At 35.3% G+C, this 21,131-nt stretch overlaps 1 protein-coding gene and 3 non-coding genes across 5 annotated transcripts; all 4 read right to left on the reverse strand.

Moving 5' to 3' along the window:
- Positions 1 to 1,973: 1,973 nt before the first annotated feature.
- On the reverse strand, positions 1,974 to 2,133 carry LOC137833716 (U1 spliceosomal RNA). The gene has a single exon (XR_011084785.1). It is a non-coding gene; the product is annotated as a U1 spliceosomal RNA (small nuclear RNA).
- Positions 2,134 to 3,082: 949 nt separating this feature from the next.
- LOC137833748 (U1 spliceosomal RNA) lies at positions 3,083 to 3,243 on the reverse strand. The gene has a single exon (XR_011084813.2). It is a non-coding gene; the product is annotated as a U1 spliceosomal RNA (small nuclear RNA).
- A 2,343-nt stretch (positions 3,244 to 5,586) lies between these two features.
- LOC137833747 (U1 spliceosomal RNA) lies at positions 5,587 to 5,746 on the reverse strand. Its single transcript, XR_011084812.2, has one exon. It is a non-coding gene; the product is annotated as a U1 spliceosomal RNA (small nuclear RNA).
- Positions 5,747 to 6,681: 935 nt separating this feature from the next.
- Positions 6,682 to 20,485, reverse strand: LOC137831110 (PH, RCC1 and FYVE domains-containing protein 1). 2 transcript variants are annotated; one of them, XM_090303478.1, is made up of 10 exons: positions 19,852 to 20,485; positions 15,455 to 15,541; positions 14,057 to 14,146; positions 13,326 to 13,406; positions 12,718 to 12,912; positions 10,483 to 12,621; positions 9,079 to 9,225; positions 7,907 to 8,322; positions 7,345 to 7,484; positions 6,682 to 6,990 (listed from the first exon to the last, which is right to left on the reverse strand). In XM_090303478.1, the coding sequence occupies exons 1-9, from the start codon at positions 19,927 to 19,929 to the stop codon at positions 7,352 to 7,354; spliced, it is 3,366 nt and encodes a 1,121-aa protein (XP_090159604.1). In that variant the 5' UTR covers positions 19,930 to 20,485; the 3' UTR covers positions 6,682 to 6,990; positions 7,345 to 7,351. The 2 variants fall into 2 exon arrangements, with proteins under 2 accessions (XP_090159604.1, XP_068494745.2); XM_068638644.2 differs by lacking the exons at positions 6,682 to 6,990; positions 19,852 to 20,485 and adding an exon at positions 16,286 to 19,770 and having other exon boundaries at positions 7,059 to 7,484.
- Between the last annotated feature and the right edge of the window lie 646 nt (positions 20,486 to 21,131).

Raw genomic sequence — 21,131 nt, forward strand, 5'->3', positions numbered from 1 at the left:
CATCTTGCAATAGACAGCATCTGAGCCTCCTGACAGCATCATCTGCGTGTGGAACGTGGTGAGGTGTGCTTCAGGATCCTCCACGCTGGTGAAAGAGGCTTTCACGGGTACCACGCTCGCAGGGATCGGCGTGTCCGTGATCGCCTGAGCAAACGGCATTGGGAAAACGCGCAGTGGCGATGACGGCGCAACTTCTTCAACAATTGTAAGTCCTCTCTGCTCCTGAAGAGCTTGACGCAATTCCTCTGTGACCTTGCTGAGCTCCTCATTCCTGGCCTGAAAGGCGACCAGGTCCTCATGCATCTTCGCCTGCTCTATGCGCGATGCCTCCACATTTTCTTGCAACGCGCGCATGATCTCCATCATTTGTGCGATGGTCATGGCGCCTTCTGCAGCAGCTGGCACAACGGGACTGGAACGCGTACTTCTCATCTTTCTCATGAAAAATCAACAAACCAAACCTCAGCGAACAAAACCTTCACCAGCGAAACGATCGATCCAGCAATCAATCGGTCAAAACTTCGTAAACTCCAAAGAACTTCCAAGAACGCAATCACAACAGCAAAAACCTCCACAGAAACTTGCAACCTTGACACGAAACTACCGCTTCTCCTCCAGAACTCCCGATTCACCGGTCAGAAACACGAACGAACGGTAAAAACTTCAATTCACCGATTGAAACTCACACAAGCGGTAAGAAACCTCAATCCATCGATCGAAAGCTCAAACAAGTGGTGGAAAACTTCAAACTACCGATCAAAACTTCGAACGAACGGTGAAAAACGCCAATACACCGAATGAAAACCCAAACGAACGATGGAAAACACCGAAAATGGTTGCGCCAGCACACAACCACACAAGAATCTCAGAAACTTCAGGAACTCACGCTGTGGATGGGAAACACGCTTTACACGGCCCCACGGTGGGCGCCTGATGATCATGCCGGTTGACTCGAGTGCAAGAGTCTTGCCACGTCAAAGGTATCTTCTCTCGATCAGCTTCGCACCACGCTAGCCTTCGATCTCCACGTCTCAAATCCTCTCGAGAACCTGAAGAAAACAAAGACACAGAATGGCGCCGCTGCGGCCGATCGCGCTCCGACGCTCAAGTCAGTGACGGAATCACCAAATACTAAGAGAGAAAAGCTAAACTCAAGGAACCGTGCAAGTATTCTCTCAGCGTACTCAAGTGTTCTCAAAAGCGTAAATAAGTGTTCTAAACGCACGTACCTCAGAAGTTCGTTAGAGTTCCTTATATACCTGAGCACTTTCTCTCTCCTGACGGTTACACCTCTGGACACGTGGCTCACATCCAACTGTACACGTGTCACCATCTGGAGCCACCTTCTACTTGAGCGTCACCTCTACTCTTCAAGCTATTCGACTAAGTTACACATGCGAGGAGTAACTACAGCTTCCTTGGAGCACGATCTCTTCTAAGTGGCGAGTACGGGGTGTCACCATGCACAACTTCTCTGTGGTCTCGCCTGCCGCTATCACGATCTACTTCACTTGCACATCGTGCATGTTCTGGTAAATTGTTCCCTTGCCTCGACCTCTGGCTAGGGAATGATCATCTGATAACTTCATCATTCGTGCTCGTACTTCATGAAAGCTTTAAGCAAGCCTTCTTGATCTTTCGGCGATGTGCCCCTTTCGACGGTCTCTAACCACTTGGTCACCTAAAACTCACATACGGCGACTATGACGCGAGCCTGGTGATCGCCGGTTATACACACCAGAGATCGGAGAACACCAAGCTAACAATTGGCGACTACACAAACTTCCCGATGTGCTTCCCTTCTGTCAGCCAAGTGTTCCGCTCAACACGCCTATATTATCGCTTGCTGCCACGTCATCACTTCCGACTACCTGATCGGTACAATTTTTAATATATTAAAATATTATGCAGCAACTACAAAAGACATCAAATATATTATATAGTGTGCATTCAAAGATTTATGACTATAGATATAAGGGTTGCGCGAACGCAGGCCCCCTCTACCACAAATTATGACATAGGTTCTGCCACTAGGACAGACCTTAGAGCAACACCCCTCCCAAGTGCAATGAAGGTCACTGCCCTACACCATAAGCCTTCTTGATCACTCATTGGTGTTGTCCAGGTAAGTATGTTGCTCATTCACACACACTTCTATTTTGTAGTCCAAGTTCCTCACTTCTTACTACTCTTAAAGCAATGTGGGACTTGAAATACTTCTTTTGTATCTTAAAAAACAGAGCTTAATCATTATCCCCTTAATATATCTCTCTTTGTCTCCTGTTGTCACCAAGTGCATTAAGATACTTGTTTTCTTCCAGAATAATAAATTATTTGAAAATACCAACTTGTAAAAAAAATATAGAAAAAAGTAATAATTATGACTTGCACTTGGTGTCACAAAATGATTTTTCATTTAGGACACTTCACAACAACAAAGCGCAGTCTTATTATGGGATTACAAACTTCAAAACTAGAATTTGTAGTAAGCTACTTAATTAATTAACAAAGCACGACGAAAGCTACTTATTTGAAAACTACATCACTACTGAATAATAAAACTATATCAAATGGAAACACATAAATATAAAACATAAAATATTCATAACTTGTGGGATTTCAATTATAGGTGGCATGTATAAGGTCTTTAGTGCTCCACCCAATCAAATTAAAATGGAATTGTACCAAACAACATATAGTAAAAAAAAATTCTTCAAAATTCCAGTTAAAACAAACTAAACACCTCCTTTACACACACATACCAAATGAGTGACATCCTCACTATGCAATGGTCAACTAGAAAATCATGTGCACTTTGTGATGTTTATAATAAAAAAAAAGTCTCCATTCCATACTCTACTACGTAAATTTTACATATATAGGAAGAGATAAAGAACAATAATAAATACGGCTTATTAAAATAATCTTGCTATCTTGAAACAATGATAGTATAATATATAGACACAAAAGCTAAATGAACAATTAGAGAAAAATATACGTATTATAGATAATATAATATCACAAAAAAAGAAAATAAAAAATGATATTAAAAAACAAGATTATAAATTTAAAAAACTGTATAGAAGGAGTTGCGCAAACGCAAACCCCACTACCACAAATTATGACGTAGGCTCTGCCATTTTTGACAGACATTAAAGTAGTACCCCTCCAAAGTGCAATGAAAGTTAATACCTTAGGTCATGGGCCTTCATGATCAACCATAAACCCTGTCCAGGTAAGTATGGAAAATAATCGTATGCAATTTCATTTTGTATTCTTTGGTTCTCATTAGTTAATATATATTGAGAAATGTGGGATTAACATGTTTGTATACTCTGCAAGTGTTTTAACTTAATCATTTTCCTTTACAAATGATTCTCTTCATCGGCATATGTTAGTTTGCATGAGTATGAAACTCCTTTGATTTCTACAAAGAATAACAAATATTACCAAAGAAATAAATGTTGAGTTGCTGAGAAACAAGGAGTAATTGGTAGGATGATATATAATTTCAATATTTTGATATGGTAAGTTATTGACATTGTCTCATGGAACCAAAGAGTAACCAGGTAGTGTATGTGAATGTTGATGCTTGCATGGTTTCACAAATTGTGAAAATCAGAAGTATTTGAAATGCTAAAAGTAAAATACTAGCAATGATTAGTTCCAGATATCAAGAGTTATTGTTATGAGTATTGTGGTATCTTGAGAAATTGTACTTTCTTTCTACTTGTAGTGAACAAATCTAGATCCTCTGAAGTGAGCAATTGAACTTAGAAAGTAAAAAAGTAAACTTAATCATTGATATTGCATACACATATGGATATTTCTCATCAATGATTGAAATGACTTATTTTATTTTACTCACTTTATATGAATCATATCCTAGTAAAATATTTTGATCTTAATAATTATGTGATTAAAACACTATTTCATCTTGTTTGACAGATATGGTTATTAAAAAAACTAAGTGCACATGATCCGAAATGAAGGGGGAAAATGAGATTTTTCTTATGCTTTTTATTTTGAAATTGGAACAATGTTATTGTTTTAGTGTCAAGTTATTCTTTCAAGACCTCTTCATAACTTTTATTTTGAATTCTTATTTGAAAACTTTGGATAATGTTAATTACTTTTCATTTAGTTTCATGTTTGTCTTGTTGGTTGGTCAAATGTCCAATTTGAAAAGATATAAGAAAGTGGAAGCTTAGATTGATTTTCTACTCACGAAACTTCAATGAGTTGTACAAACTAATTAAAAGTGTTGTTGCCTGATTTATGGAAGACTAAAAAGATTATGGAATAATGGATTTTTTTTGTATTTAATGTTGATGAATTGCCCCCAAAGAATCTCAAATGTAATGCCCAGTGCTTATGATAACCATGTGTTAGTTATACTTTTGCTTTAAAAGTATGCACCCTGGATGAAATTATTAGCTTCTTTTCCAATACAAAATTAAGATAAAGATAAAAATAATGTTATCCTTTTAAATTTTATTTACTTTAAATATTTTTTTATATTTTATATTATTGGTAGTAGCAAACCATAAACAAGATTGTAGGTTAATTTTTTAATTTGTATACACTTTAGGTTGACAAAATACTCTGCACTCATTCTATTAAAAAAGAAAATGAATATATTATAAATAACTTAAGTGTTAATCATTGAACAAGTTGTTTAACATCCTACTTATAAACTGAGGATTGAATAGAAGGAATTAATGTTGATAATTTGATACATAATTTAGAAAATATTCATCAATATAGAAATTTGTAAAGCCTAGTGTACCACTTTCTACTTTATAGTAATATTGTTATACATCATCAGTTGAAAAGATCCTCATACATTCAAATCATTTTATATTGGAGACATTTATTCTATTATTAAGATATTTTATTCTTCAATTTTTTTCCAATACAAGGTTAAAATGGAATATGCATCGTTTTGTTGATAGATCAATACTATTTGTTTTGACTTTTCTAGTATCAACTACAACAACCAAAATGTATATTTTTTAGTTATGAAAAATTATAAAAACAAAGTAACACATATTTTTTTAATATTAATTATAGGTATATCTTTTTCTCGATTTTTTTAAATTTCTTTTGAAAGATAAATGACTTGTTGATGAACTTGTGTTTCAGAGGTTATTTCATTTTATTTTTTCTAATATAAAGATATTATTTTTTTGCTATTTTTGTTATTTGTTTTGAGAAGATTATTGTTATTATTTTGATATTTATGTTTTTTTTGTCAGGTCTTACCCTTCTGTCATACTTATCTCATACTCAATATAATTATATATTTATCATGTGTATTAAAACATATTTCAGGCAAGATATGAATGTTACTTTGTATCATGAGCGAAGTAACTCATTTTCAATTTTATGATAAATTGTACAAATAACAACACAAAGATTCAACATGTACGTTTCTACTAACTAGTATACTTTTCTACTGACGTGGTTGTTGGTTGCAATGTTCATTGCTGGAAATTTTGCAACTGGTTGATAAACAACTGATATGTTGGGAAGATTAGGCCAAATATTGAGAATTGGGAAGATCAAAGATTTATGACTATTATTATAAGGTTGCGCAAAAGCATACCCCCTCTACCACAAATTATGACATAGGTTTTGCCACTTGGACAAACCTTAGAGCAACACCCCTCCCAAGTGCAATGAAAGTCACTATCCTACATCATGAGCCTTCTTAATAACTCATTGGTGTCATCCAAGTAAGTATGTTGCCCATTCACAAACCTTCTTTTTTGTAGTCCAAGTTCCTCACTTCTTATTACTCTTTCAACAATGTGTGACTTGAAATACTTTTTTTGTATCTTCAAAAACATAGTTTAATCATTATCCCCTTAAGATGTCTCTCTTAGTCTACCTCTACCACCAAGTACCTTAGGATACTTGCTTTCTTTAAAGTCACAAAATGATTCTTCATTTACGACATAGATAGCAAAGTGCAATCTTATTGTGGTATTACAAACTCCAAAACTAGAATTTGTAGTAAGATACGTAATTAATTAACATAGCACTGTTAAATGAAAATATGAGTGGGATATCCTTATGTAGTAACTTATGTTGTAATAATGTTGTCTTCTTCCTTAGAAGAAGGCATATTCCTCAAACCAACATAAATAACACAAAAAAAAAAAAGTGACAATGTCTCTCTCCTTAGTAAATACATTATAAACATTTCATTAAAAACTAAGAATATATATTAATTTAGTATTTTTTTTAAAAGGATAAAATTGTAGTAATCATGAAACAATGATAGTATAATATGTAGACGCAAAAGCTAAATGAACAATAAAAAAGAAATATACGTATTATAGATAATATAATATCATAAAAAATATACAAGATTAATTTTTTTAAAAAAGAATTGTGCAAATACACATTCCACTACCGCAAATTATAATGTAGACTCTATCATTTTAGACCTTAAAGCAATACTTCTCCAATATACAATGGAAGTTACTATCTTAGACCATAAGCCTTCTTAATCAACCATAGGTCATCTTAATCAACCATAGGTCATGAGTCTTCATGATCAACTATAGACCCATCCATGTAAATATAGAAAATATAGAAAATAATTGCATATATTTTCATTTTATATTTTTTTGTTCTCATTAGTTAATCTATAGTGAGCAATATGGGATTTACATATTTTTATACTCAGCAGTGTTTTAACTTACCATCTTCCTCTACAAATAATTCTCTTCATTGACATCTATTAGTTTGCATGAGTATGAAACTCCTTTAATTTCTTTAAAGAATAACAAATATTGCCAAAATAAACCAAGAAATTATTATTTCTTAATTAAGTAATAAATGCTAAGTTGCTGAGAAACAAGAAGTAATTGGTAAGATGATATATAATTTCAAAATTTTGACATGGGAAGTTATTGACATGGTCTCACAGAGCGTCAAAGGGTAACAGGGTGAACCTTGATGCTTGCTTGGTTTCAGAAGCTGTGAAAATCAGAAGTATTCGAAGCTAAGTAAGGTACTAGCAGTGATTAGTTCCAGATATCAACATGTAAATATATAATTTGGTTAATATATAATTAATAACCAAATGAGAATCATTTTGGATGTTAAGGAAATAATGAATTCATGGCTGAAGGTATATAACTGGTGTAAAAGAAAAATTAGTAAATGCATTCGCTAATGAAATTTACATTGCACCTACTTTAAACAAGAGCCAACAAGCTACTACCAATTTACATTTCTCACCCTCAACCCCCAGACAAGCTACATATACGGAAAGAATGAAGTGTAATGAGATTAGAAAAAAAATGTATGGAATTGATGCCATATTCTTACTTTATCATCAATGAGCCAGGTCCTCACTCCCGACACCAATTGTTGACTTGTCAATCGTCCGCACATTGTATTGTTCATATACTCTTCCCCGATTCTCCGCCCACCATTGTTCTGCTTCTTTCTCACTAAACCGTTTCCGACTGCATTTACCATTGCAAGGTTAAACCCAGGTTGTATATGATATAGCTAACATTTCAAATGCAACAGTTATCTGAATTGCTAGTAAAGCTTTCTTTTACATCATAAACCAAAAAAAGGATAAAGCATTTAGGTAGGAAATTGCTTCTCAAACCTTACACCCTATATCTATCATGAGATTCCAATACATTACACACTCCTTCCAACATAATTGGTTAAAATTCATGTAGGTTCCACTAGTAGTTCTACTTATTTCTATAATGGTGACACCCACATGAATTCCAACTAAAAATAAAGAATGTGATGGCAAAAATGTATTAGAAATTGCATTCCTAGCATTCCCCTACTCAACATTACCAAATTTGGAGGTGAAGTGTTTAGTATGTTGACCAAAAAAATGCAAATACAGTAGAGCATTCTATACCTGAAGCGAACTCTTTTAAGATCTATTACACCTCCTGGTAGGGAGGTGAGAGTAATATACACACCAGGTTCATCTTGCTCAACCCATTCAGTCTCACTATCCTTTGTTTTGCTTCCATTTCTACTAGTTGCATCCGATTGACCATGTTTAATGTGACCTGTGCTAGTAGCATCTGACTGACTTTGTTTAATGTGACCTGCACTCCGGTTGATGATGGTGCTTGATCCATTTGAGAGTAACTGGTTATTAGATCCAGTTGAGTCTGATTCTGAGCTTGTTGCTTGGACATTCAATCGATCCAAGGAAGCATTGTTAAGGTCATTGGAACCAGGAATTGGGCCAAAGGAAGCAAGAGAGGGTGGTGATCTGACAGTCCTGGACACTCCTAAAGGAAACCTCTCGCCCATGTCCTTCAACTATTTAGTGCAAGAAAAGAGAGACATGTAAGCTTCACGAGACCAGTTCTGATACATCCAGTACATATACACAAGGAATAAGTTTAAAATATAAAAATTGAAAACCCACCAGTTTAGTTTAGTTGAATTGAACCCAACCGTAACTTATTCATGCTTTCCTAAATTGTATAGGATATTAAATTTTGGTAAAGTTATGTCAAACCAATGCATAGCTTCTGTTCTGTGATATTTTCCTCATTCTTGTAGTAGTTTAGGCATGTTTTCCAGAGGTTGGTCATCCCTTTAATATGTACACTACTTGTTCTCCAAGCAAGATTTGTATTTGAATGCAAATTTTCTCGATAATATTTATGATAAACAAAAGCCAGTTATAATTTATAGACCAAGGTTCATAACTACTTTCCTGTAATAGGGATCAATTACAGACAACACACAAATCACATTTATAGTGGCAATGGCTTATTTTTTTTCATCTACTAGCCTACTCATCCTACTGAGTTAGGTCTAATCAAATAACTAAAGAAAGCATCACTAGGGATATAATCTACTTGAATAAGGTTTCTCTAGATATAGTTAGCTTATTTTAAATGGAAAAACAAAAGTAAATGTTACCAATCCTCTCTACCTGTGTGCAAACCAATATGAAAACGATTTTTTTTTTGGGTTCTCTGAGTTTTGCTTTCTAAGTATCTGAGAGCTTGTAGCTGTTGTAGGAATATAGTTCTTAAAAGTGGCTCGAGCGGTTAGAGTTTCTACCTGGGCAGTAAGTGACTTGATCACTTCCTTTGCTGCTTTGCATTTGGCAGTTTCTTCACTTGCAATTGCTATCGCTTCTTTTAACTGTTTAGTTGTTCTATCCAACTCCACTTCTTGATGCTGTGCTTTCCGAGTCAGGTTTTCCACCTAAACAGGGACAAAAAATTCATCAGGCTCACTACAAATAAACGTACAGGAGATTTCATCACGTTGTGGTTCGGAAAATAAATTAACAGAAGACGTAAACTCTTCCACCAAATGAAAGTGAGTTAAACACCTTCTGGGGTATAAATAAGATGGTTAACTCCCTACCTAGAGCTATTGCCGGAGCTAGAATCCGAATGGAACAACAGAAAGAGAAAAATAGCCCTTCTGTCTAAAGCCTCCTTTATAACTACCTGTCCACTATCAGTGCATCTCAACCAAAACAGAAACATAGCATACCAGATTATGCGCCTGTTTTGAGAAACTTCTTCGTAAACACTTTTAGAAGAGAAAAATAAGGAAAATGAAATTAACTCTTCCATAGTTAAAATTAGTTTATTCGTAAACTAAATAGTAGATGCTATTTTGTATTAGTTTCTCCAAAATCTGATTTTTAATCATTTATAACCTAATTGTTACTCATTTTCCCTTCTTATTTTTCTCTTCGAAAAGTGTTTATGAAGAAATTTCCTCCAAACGGGCCCTATGTGTCCTGTCCTGGCCTAGTCTATTTAACTTTGTTTTTCCTTTTACATTTCTTCTACATCCAAGGTCCGTCTCCTTGGCCTAATACTGATGGACCTCTATCAGAGCCAAATCTATAAAAGTTCAAGCTCAGCTCATTGACTTAAAGAAAGTCAAATTTTCAATTTTCAATTCAGACTCAGCTCATGAGTTCATGAGCCCAACTTACTTACTGAACTTTTAGCTAACTGCCTCTTGTACAATTGACGAGCTAGCTCAGCTATCACCACCCCCTCCAAACAGTTGCATGCACATGCTCTGATGTAACAATAACTAAAAATTAAAATTTACATGACAATATTACTTCTCTGCATATAGATTGAAATTTTATATTTTCTGGCTCGTAAATTAATATTCAACTCAACCATTAGCTGATAGTATAATACAGCAAATAATGTGGCTACTTCCAACTAAACATGCATTTAGCTAGAAACAATCAATGCATAAAAGCAATTGGTATAAACTCCTTTCTTGCTTGTCTTTCTTTCTCCCCATGGTATCCGGGTCATTTATTCAGACACAATCCACATTAAAATAATATCATTAACAAGAAAGACCTAGTTTCAATACAAGAGAGAGAGTCAATGACATCGAGCTTTTTTACATTATAATTCTGCTAAAAAAACTAGTTCAGTAAGGAATACCATCTATCAATAAAAGCAAGATATAAAGTACCTGCGATCTTAATTTAATAACCTCCTGACTGAGGTTATCATTGGTTCTCTTAGCATCATCCACAACTACCTTTGGGGATGAAAGTCCTCCTACTGTTGGGGTTGGAGTAGTTGAACGAGGTGGACTAGGTCGTCTAGATATTGGGGATGTTGCCCGAGAAACAATTCTAGATCCAGGAACAGAAGCTGAAAAAAACTTCTTCGATGATCCAAAAACAGGATTAAAAGATTTTGAAATATTCACTGCTCCCCACTGTGAACCACCACTCGGAGCAGGTGAGACTCGGCTACTGTTGAATTCCAATTTTTTGTTTTTCTTCGAGGATCTGCTGTCCACTTGTTTCAAGGATTCAATTGAAGAAAACCTGGCAAGTTGATTATGAGATCTGGAATCAAATTTGTCATCCTTACCAATAAACTCAAGTGACCCCTGATTAACACTTTCTCTTCTGATCATAGAAGACTGAGATGAAGAAACAGTTTCAGTGGTTTTCCTTAGTTTATTAAAACAATTATCACAGACGCGATAAGGTTTGTTGGGGTTTGGTGCCATTGCAGCCTTGACAGATTTCTTACTACTGCATGAATGACAAAAAACAAGTCCACAATTATAACAATTATGGCGTTTCCTTTTGAAATTCAAGGGCAAGCGGCAGCCCGAACACATAGACTGGTCAACACCACATACCCACTTATGCAGGCATATGGCTGCCGTGAAATTTGTACCACAAGCAATACTTTTTACTTGTTTGTCTTTCAGAGCTTCCACTAATGTTGGGGTGCTTCGGTCGTCAGTATCACCATGGCCTAAACGACCATTAGCACCCTTCCCCCACGTGAAAACTTCAGTCCTTGAAGTTAAAACTGCTACATGATATGCACCACAAGCTATCTCTTCCACAAAACTCATTGAAAGTTTTCCTTCTACACGGGTTGGTAGCTTCCCATCAGCTTGAGTATTTCCTAACTGGCCATAGACACAACTGCCCATTGTATAGACATGGCCTGATCGAGAAAGTGCAACAGTCATACTATGACCACATGACACTTGACAAAAATTAGGTTCAACAAGAGCCACAACACAGGTTGGAACAAGTTTTGATTCCTTGTCACCATGCCCAAGTCGACCTTTGTCTCCATCACCCCACGTAAACAGCTTCCCTGAAGAGCAGTTGCTGGAACTTGAATTTCCAACCATGACCTCCACAACTGCGGCAGTATGCCAAACCCCACAAGCAGCCTGAACAGTACGAAGACCCTTCAAGGACTCTATTTCTCTAGGCAAGGAAACACTTTTTCTGTCTCCATGACCCAGAACACCAAATGTCCCATCACCAAAAGTAAATAATTGCCCAGCAGAGGTTACAACAGCAGTGTGCCATGGACCACAAGAAATAGATGAAACATGTATTCCCTCCAAAGGGCCATTTACCCTTTTTGGGACCCAGTGGCTCACCTGATTTCCATGCCCTAGAAGACCATAATTGTAAGTGCCATCACCCCATGTATAAAGATCACCAGAAAGTGTCACAGCACATGTATGATACTCCCCACAAGCTACAAGTTCGATATTTGTATTACTTAGAGATTCGATAAGCTTTGGATGGGGAACATCTGAATCAACTCCATGCCCAAGCCTTCCTCCTGATTCTTCCCCACAGGAAAAAATTTCACCTTGTTTGGTAACTAAGGCCGCATGTTTCCCACCACAAGCAATATTCTGTACATCAAGAACTACTGCTGATTCCAAGGCTTTGGGCAACAGAGAATCCATTTTGACACCAAAATCACTCCCAACTTGGTGAGACCCACCACCCAGTACAGCATCACCTGTGCCTTCCCCCCAAATGAAAACATCCCCTAAGGCATCACCGTCATCATGACCAGAACCTTGGCTAGATGAGCTAACCGCACTTGATAGACTAACTCTAAAAGCATCCATAGGCATTGTCTTCATTTGACCATGCATGCTATCTGATCCTCCTGATGACACGGAGTGGAGTGAGCCACTCACAGAATCTGGAGGGAAGAAACCCATTGGAGGAATAGGATAAGAAATCACATCAGAAAATGCTTTATCCAAACCATTCTTCGGGGGACTTTCATATGGGCAATGAAGGCGAAGATGATCTCCATTGTCCTGAGTATGGAAGAGGAAAAAATCCTCTTAATAAACATTGTAACTGAAATGCAGTCAAACAGGGAGAAAATAAAAGGACACAGAATATAGTAATACCTTTGGCAAATTTTCATTACTACCAAATGGAGAATTCAAGGGAGAACTTCGTCTAGTGTATGCTCGGGGACTACTAGCTTCAGATGGAATACCATCACTTTTTGACTCAGGTTTCCACTTCCGGTGATGACTGCGCGAGATTAATGCTTTCAATCCACTGAACCAAACCTCAGCTTCATCTTTATCCTTACAAATCTAGAAGAAAAGCATTGATCACAACATTACATAAAGTTTTAGAAACAATATACCTTAATAATACTCAATATAAATTATATTTGAGCAATCAAAGCATCAGACCAAGCACAACCCCAAAAAATGGCCCATATAATAGCTTGGGAAAAAGTTTTTATTTATTTTGTGACCATAAAATATTTGATCAACCAAGCATAAGTTAAACCAAACAAATAATCTATCCAAGGTTAACCATGAATCTACCACACGTTTCAGCCACTGGCCACCACCCTTTTCACAAATTTGTGGTTGACAGTAGGTAGATTATTAATTAAATTAACTGATACTTAGTTAATCAAATACTTTTTTACCAAGCTGCATATATGAATCAGTTTTCAAGAAGATGGATAAGGGGAGATGAATATAGAAATTTATACCAAGTCTAACGATCTATCATTGTAAAAGAGAGAAAATGACTGGTATTCCTTCTCAGGCCGCGGATATCTTTGAAAGATTGGCTGAAAAAATAGAATCATGTTTAATCAGTCATAACAGAGATAGACAAGACAACCTTATCACTTCAGATGAATTCAATGCAGATGCTCATAGTCAAGAAGAAACTCTGAATATATTTATGATAATTGAATAAACCCATGATCATGTTCACCAAAACAACACAATCGTGTAGTGTATTTTTACATAAATGATAAGTTATTAGAAAAGATAGTGCAAAAGTACATCAGCATGTATATAATTTCCTGGATAGAAGCAGCATAAGAGTTGCTATTAGAAACTACATAAATGATAGCATCGGACCACAATAAATTAATCATCAGTAGCCAGTAAATCATAATAAATCTGAAGCATCTCCTGAAGGGAAACAAGATCCATAAACAGCCATATAATGGAAACGATTCAGAATAACAAAAGACCTAGCTGGCAAGCTTCTTAGTAGAAGTGGATAGTGAATGGCATATCATCTATATATTGACTAAGAACAAATTGTGAGATGACAATACTACATACATAAAATGCAAGCTTTATTAATTATATAAATTACACAACTACCTTATAACAATTATTTATAAAAATAAGAAATGACATTGTTGGCTAAATCTGAAGCAGCAAAACAGGATGAATGATTTCCTTATCATTGTGAAACACTTACTGTGCGTTGTCCAGATTTAATCCTAGAAACATTAGTTAGTTTAAGGCGCTTCTCTTCTTTCCCCGAGAACCATATCAAAACAGATTCATCCTGAAAGCAACAGACAAATCAAATACTTTCAACTTTTGAAAAACCAACAATTATTGGAAGGAAAAAAACTGCATAAAATGGAAACTGTCAAAAATCAACAATCCCCAAAACTTAAGTTGTCATGTGAATGAAGATGCATGAATAATTTATGCGGCAAAACATTGAAGGTGGTTTTAGGATAGATAAAGAAATTATCATATCGTATCATAGATACTTATTTGCTACTTTCCTATTGTCAAAAGAAAAAAAAATATATCAACAATGAATGTGATATTTATCTATCCTAAAATTACCTTCACTATTTACTACAATTTCATATCTCCCCTTACACTCCATGCAAAACACTTTGGGCTCGAAGAATATAGAATGTACAAACCAATCTACACCTTGTGCTAAATGCCTAAAACATAGCTTCTATATAGAAGAACGAGGGTAGTGAGGATCAACCTCCAAACCACATGTTCCCCTGACCTTATAAACACATCCTGTAATAGAGGTTCACTGTCTTTGAACTTGTCATTCTAAGCAATGAATCATCTCACTCTGTTTCTATTAATTCAATACAGCAGATCTTGATATAGTTAAGAAGGTAATAGTATACTTTCTTAACTCCAAATTTAATGGATACGGCCTTTGGCAAGGTAAAGCTTCCATTTTATAATACTTGCATAAAGGGTGTCTAACACATATCAAATCCTTCTGATGGCTGAGAGAAGTCCCTCCTCATCTTCCACTATGAATACTTATTGTGATGAAAACTATATTTCTGGTAAACTAATCAAGGTTCCCCATGGTTTAGCAAAATCATTATCATGCTTTAACTTTTTCAATTAGATAATTAAAATTTTGTAATCAAGCATAGCAATCGTCATTTCTAATAATTTAACAACGATACTGAAAACAGTTTACAAACCTAATATATATACTGATCTAACTGTAGTTAAGTCATCGAGAGTTCTTTCTGTAATTATTTGAAACTTTGAGTATGCACCTCGCAATATAATTTATTCAATGAATACATTTTTACCTCTCTTAAAAAAATACTAACAGTCTTAATCTGTCAACTTCAAGGCCGTCTGCTATATTTCTCCCTACTTCTGCCTTTTCAAAAAAGTTTGCTATAATTATTTATAGAGTAAAATAATAATAAAACATAACTAAAAGAAAAGAACAGTCTGAGGCTCTAAGTTTGTATTTGGAAACAATACAGGGACAAAGTATTTGCAAACATATATCTTAGGAAGAAAAGAGACATACACTTTCACAAGTATTAATCTATATCTACAGAAAAACAAGCACAAAACTCACATTGGAAAGTCGAAAAGGGCAAAACTTGGGCTTCCCTCTTCTTCCATACTTGAGCAAGTAAGCCCCTTTTTTTAAAGCAGTAATAGCCTGTAATTAAGACCAATGTCAGCATAGTCAGCACATTTGGCAAGCACAAAATGTCCTTCCTGAATATCAAATTCCACAACACACAAGAATAAGCTGAGTGCACATCAAGTTAGATGAAAATTGAAAAAACTTCTTAGAATATGTTATAATGATGAGATCATTATCCAACACTCCTTACTAGTTAGAAATTCTCTAAAAATATCTAATCACCAAAATGGAAGCAGCTATAATTTTTTAAAATATCTTTGGAAACCATGGACGCATTAGTTTTGCAGAGACTTTTCATTCTTATCCTGATTTCTTTATTAGTAGCATCTCCACAAGCATACAGCAAAGTTTCAAGAACATGAACTTGCTCTCACTCTTGACTTCAACCTAGATATCACTATCAATATTAAAAGAGCAGTAGATCCTTTAGTAATTTTCAAAATCAACTTTATCTACTCCTCAAAACATAAATTATCAGATAGTCCAATACAATGACCAAGCCCTTTACCACTATGCGGGTTTTCAACTACATAAGTCAAATGATGTCATTTTGCTGAGTGTAGAAAACAAATTATTAGAATAATTTATCTTGGTTATATAACTTAACTTGTTTAGATAGTTTATGTAGTCTGTCCTAAAAAGTTGTTTTGCGTATTAGCATTAATTACCTAGATATAGCCTTTTCTTGTACCTCTTGGTATTGCTCATGTAATTTCTTCTATAAATAACAAGGAACAGCTAAGAGATATCCACCACCTTTTTCTTCGAAGACCACCGGATCTGGTGCAGCTCGCTGTGCGACATTCAACCCACCTGGTCACATCCCTGAATTCTGTGCCACACACTGCCATGGGCTGCCACACGCATCATTTCCATTTGATGTAGCTCAGCGCGTGAAGGTCACGCACCACCTTCTCGTCACTGGAACAATCTGTTTCGACAGTATCAACTTTGATTGAGAGGCTCCTCCCTCCTCTCCCTCGGGCTTCATCTTCTCTCATACTCTTCCTCCACCATTGTTTGTCGTCTTTTACAATTGGCACTAAATGTGGAGTGTAGATTGTTGTTGTTTGACTTTTGGTACTCATTGTATTTTGAGAGAGATTCAAGGTGTTGGTTGCAAGTAGATATTGGTTTAGTGTTGGTGTTGAATATTGGTTTGTTATGTATACTAACTTGTTGTGTATTCTTGATTTGAGTGTTAATTTGGACCCTATATGTTGTTGTATTTCTAATTATTGGTGGATTTTTTCAATATGCCTTCCTTTACCCAAAGTGGATACAAATGTCCTCCATGCTCCTCTTGTAGGAGAATTGGCCACACTCAAAATAAAAATGTTTCTCCCTACATGGTTTTCATAACAAGACAACAAACATCTTTCAATCTAATAAAGTTGGACCACATTTCCTAAGCTTGCATTTGTCAAACCTTGAAATGTCACTTTTTGTCAATTCTTCCTTATTTTTTTCTATTTCTCATCCTAAGTTTTTCATATTATTACTCAAGGAGTTGGTCAAATCTCCCTTTCTCTGTCTTTCAACCTAAAGCAAGTTCTTTTTGCCCTAATTGTGCTTTCATTAAGGAGAAGAAAACTCTCATTTATGACCCAAGAGAACAAAAAGAAAGCATTTTAAGCAATTCAATTCTCTTTCAAACAAAGGGTGAGTGTACAAAGGGGCAAGGGATCTTATTTATAGATGCATAAGCCCATTGCTCTTCATATCCTAATGAGTGTGGGACCTAGAAAACACACTAAAATGTAACTGCAAATGAAGAAAATTTGGAGTGCCTACATGCCAAACAAGGCGCCCTTACAAAAATGGCCTATTGCACATGATGTGGGACTTCTACTCCATGCTCTCTTCTACTCTAGTGTTTGGCCAGAGTCTTTAGGGTTCTTGGCTGATTTTTCCAGCCCTTCAAGGCCCAAATAAAACCCACATATGTTTCTACAAAATTCTACAACACATTACAAAAGAAACTACACCTATACAATATCTATAAGACTAAGAAGAAGGAAGAAAATCCTAGTATTATACTCTTCATGTGTAGAGTTCTCCTCCATGAGGCTTTATTGGCTGGATGGTTTCCATAACAACAATTCTACATCCTTCTTTAATAATTTCCTTTAGAATCAATATTTCTTGGCCTACCTGCACCTCTAGTTATTAGGTTATCCTCCATCTAATCAACACTTCCAATAGGAGCCTCTATTAGTCCTCTTCTCACATGTTCAAACGATCCTAGACAGAATTCTACCATCTTTTCCGCAATAGATGGCCCTCCAACTTTCTCTCCAATATATTCATTCTTAGCATAAATAATTAAAAAAACTTAGAATTTAGAATCTGTTTACTGGCCCAGTACTCTATTTCACCTTGTGAATAATAAATAAATATATACAAGCAAAATTACCTACTTCTGGTTTATTCAATATGCAACTTTAAGGAAAAGTAGCATTATCCTATTTACCAGTAAGACCAACCCCTTTTTAGGTTAAAAAGCCAAAGAGGCAGAAAAAACTGACACATGGCCTGAAGGTGAACAATTTTCAGTGCCAAGATGGTTTGCCACTAAGAAGAAAAAGCACCAAAAGGTACAAGCTTACAACTTAGTAAAACTACTTTTCTTTTTCATACCACCAAAAACAGAGTTAATGGTGGAATGAAGCAAAAAGAGGCAACCCGCAAAAATGCTGTAACAGAATTATGGATCACTGAGCAAACACTACAACAAAGATAGTGTCTGAAATGAAAAATAAAATAAAACTAGTAAATTGCAAAGACCAAAGCTCAAATTACAGTATGAAAATGCACAAAAATATCGTAATGAAGAAAATACCAGAGATGTATCCTTCATTGTCCTAAGGCACAGACACCCCAAAATTACTCAATGATTGTCTACCTTGTCACCCTCCCATATCTTTTTTTCTCCTTTTTATCCTTGCCATACCTTTTCGCCTACCCTCCTTTCCATTTAAGCAAGGTTGATACAACCAAAATCCCTCTTCTGCCCCTCACTCATATGAGTCACATGATCAAGCATATGAATGCCTAACCATAAAGGACACCAAATTTATAATCTTAATTTTTTAAAAATTTTATACCTTCAAATGAACAAACAGTTTGAATCCTAACAACAGCAGCAGCAATGAAATTTTTTGAACATTTGTAAAATCACACCAAAACGATTATCCTAATAAGTATAAAATTTATACCATTAAAATAAACAATTTGTTTAGTATCAAAGTCATATCTTTCGTATTCTGTAGAAACAAATTATAAAGCGCAAAAGATGTAATTCAAGATATCATAGACTTGCAAACCCCCTTTTTTTTCTCATTATATGTTATATGTATAATAAAGGCCACTAGGTTTTACATGTTAATAAGGGCAGCCTTGTGTATGAGACTCCCACCTGGTGGTGTTATTTCATAAAGGTAGATGAACATCACCTTAATTGTTTGTAAAACATGTTCTAGCTAGTTTTTCTTTTTTACTAGATTGACACAAAAATGACCCAGCAAAATAACCCATTTATAATAAAAAAAAATCACTCCCTTTACTCAATTTAACATTTTATATAACCATATTATAATATAACTTCTTGCAAAACCGTTGCTCTTCTGCAAGTTAAAGCCCTTATCCCTGACGTATCTACAATGAGTGAAATGCTTCTTTCAAACTACCAAAGCAGAATGTTAGTGATAAGATCTACAAAGCATCAGATTTCTGATTCCACCACTGATCATTCATTTTCCCAAATAAAAGAAGATTGCAAGCATGCATCATGCAGCACACCACCCCCTTTTACCAAGCATTACTACTAATACTAATGCCACCCAACATTCCCCCTCACTGGACCGAATGTAAGTTTTTAGATTTTACCCCTCTCCTACCAACAGTTAGAGATAAAACAAATAAGAAAAATTACAAAGAATTTTAATATAATGGAGTAGAACGCATGTATATTCAATACAGAATCAAACCCATTACAACAAAAGGTCAAAGGAAACCCAAAAATACTGACTTCAGCTGATGACACACCCTACCTGGCAGTTCAAACAAATTAATGAACCAACCAAACTTGACTTCCAGTGCAGTACAAAGTTGACATCATCATCATCATGATTAATCGTTTATTTATTACATTTGAAAACCTTTTAGAATATCCATAAATAGCTCACAATTAAAACCCTTCTAATAATTAGATAATTTTAAACAAAAAATAACCAATTAAAAACCTATGGAATATTAAATATCAATAAATAAACTTTTAACAGTTGAATTTGAATACAGTAGTCACAAACTAACCAATTTACCTGTTCAATGTCTCTTTCCACGGGACCATTTCTATTAAGATCCGAAGTCGTCGTCATCATCGTATCAGTGCGTGACATCACTCGAAACACAAAATTCACCGCTCAGAAGAAACTATTCCCCCAACTCACACTACCTCACCCGTTCTCGTGCCCGAACCCCTCCATTCAACCAACAACCCTCCCAAACTCTCACTAAGCCCCGAATTCTCGCGCACAAACGCCTCCAACTCCTCACGCACGCTCAAATTCGAAACCTCCACCATCATAATCGACCTCCAATGCGCACAATTACGGCAACGTCGTCACCGGAAGCATCACAACATCTAGACTCCGAGTTGCTGAGCACGGCGCAAGTCCCGTGATCTCCGGCGGCGATCGGCGCCGGATGCAGCTTCTAGGGCAAAGAGAAATTACACGATCGAGCGACGAATGGAACACTGTGCGGATTCCGGCGATTAAACTGAGCCGAGAAAACGCGAGAAAATAGGCATGAAAGAATCTCCAAGGAAGCTGTGATCTGATTGCGAAGTCGTAGAAGAGAGAGAATGTGAGGATTGAAAAGAAAAAAATAAGCATAAAAAAGATTCAGTGTGGTGTGGTGGCTCTGTAGCTGATAGTGCGAAAAGGAAGTGAAAAAATAAAGAAAGGAAAAGAAAATGGCGAAAGGGAAAGGAAATAATAAAAGTGAAGGGGCGGAGAAAATTGACCTTAGTGTTGGGTGAAACTTCGAGTTTGCCCCTGCGCTTTTCCGTTTCGTTCGGAGATTCTCGCGAGAAAATGGAGAGTGTTTAGGAAGAAAAAGGTGGAATTGACTGTTAATTAAATTGTGAAAGAAATGGGTGAGGGTCTTCTTCAGTCAAAGCATGGTGTGTATTCAAAATACTAATATTCTTCTTCTTTATATGATTTTTTTTCCAATTTTTCTAATAACTTAGAAATGCTTATTTTTTATTTATTTATTGTGAAAGATGTCCATAAATGGAAAATAAATATATTTTGCAACATTAAAACCACAATGAGATATTATTCTTAAAAAAAATATTAAATAATAATTAATTTAAAAATAAAAATAATTAGTCTGAATAAATTAATATTATTTTATAAATTAAATAATTTATAAATTAGTATTTATTCTTAACTACTTGATTATTATAAATTACAAATTAATTACTAATTAAATTATTAAAGACTATTTCAGAATTTAAAGTAGTTAGTAGTTAAAATATTTATAACTAATATTAACTAATTTAGAATTTATTTTATACATTTTTATTAATAAT

Source organism: Phaseolus vulgaris, chromosome 6 (assembly GCF_051622355.1).
Source record: "Phaseolus vulgaris cultivar YP4 chromosome 6, ASM5162235v1, whole genome shotgun sequence".
In the NCBI taxonomy this organism is placed as follows: domain Eukaryota; kingdom Viridiplantae; phylum Streptophyta; class Magnoliopsida; order Fabales; family Fabaceae; genus Phaseolus; species Phaseolus vulgaris.

Excerpts from the sequence above, each read along its gene's own strand:
- LOC137831110 (XM_090303478.1), bottom strand. The coding sequence starts at position 19,929 with ATGTCACGCACTGATACGATGATGACGACGACTTCGGATCTTAATAGA. Across the intron at positions 13,407-14,056 it reads TTAAATCTGGACAACGCACA|CCAATCTTTCAAAGATATCC; the intron begins GTAAGTGTTTCA and ends CTATTTTTTCAG. Across the intron at positions 9,226-10,482 it reads TTATTAAATTAAGATCGCAG|GTGGAAAACCTGACTCGGAA; the intron begins GTACTTTATATC and ends GTCCCTGTTTAG.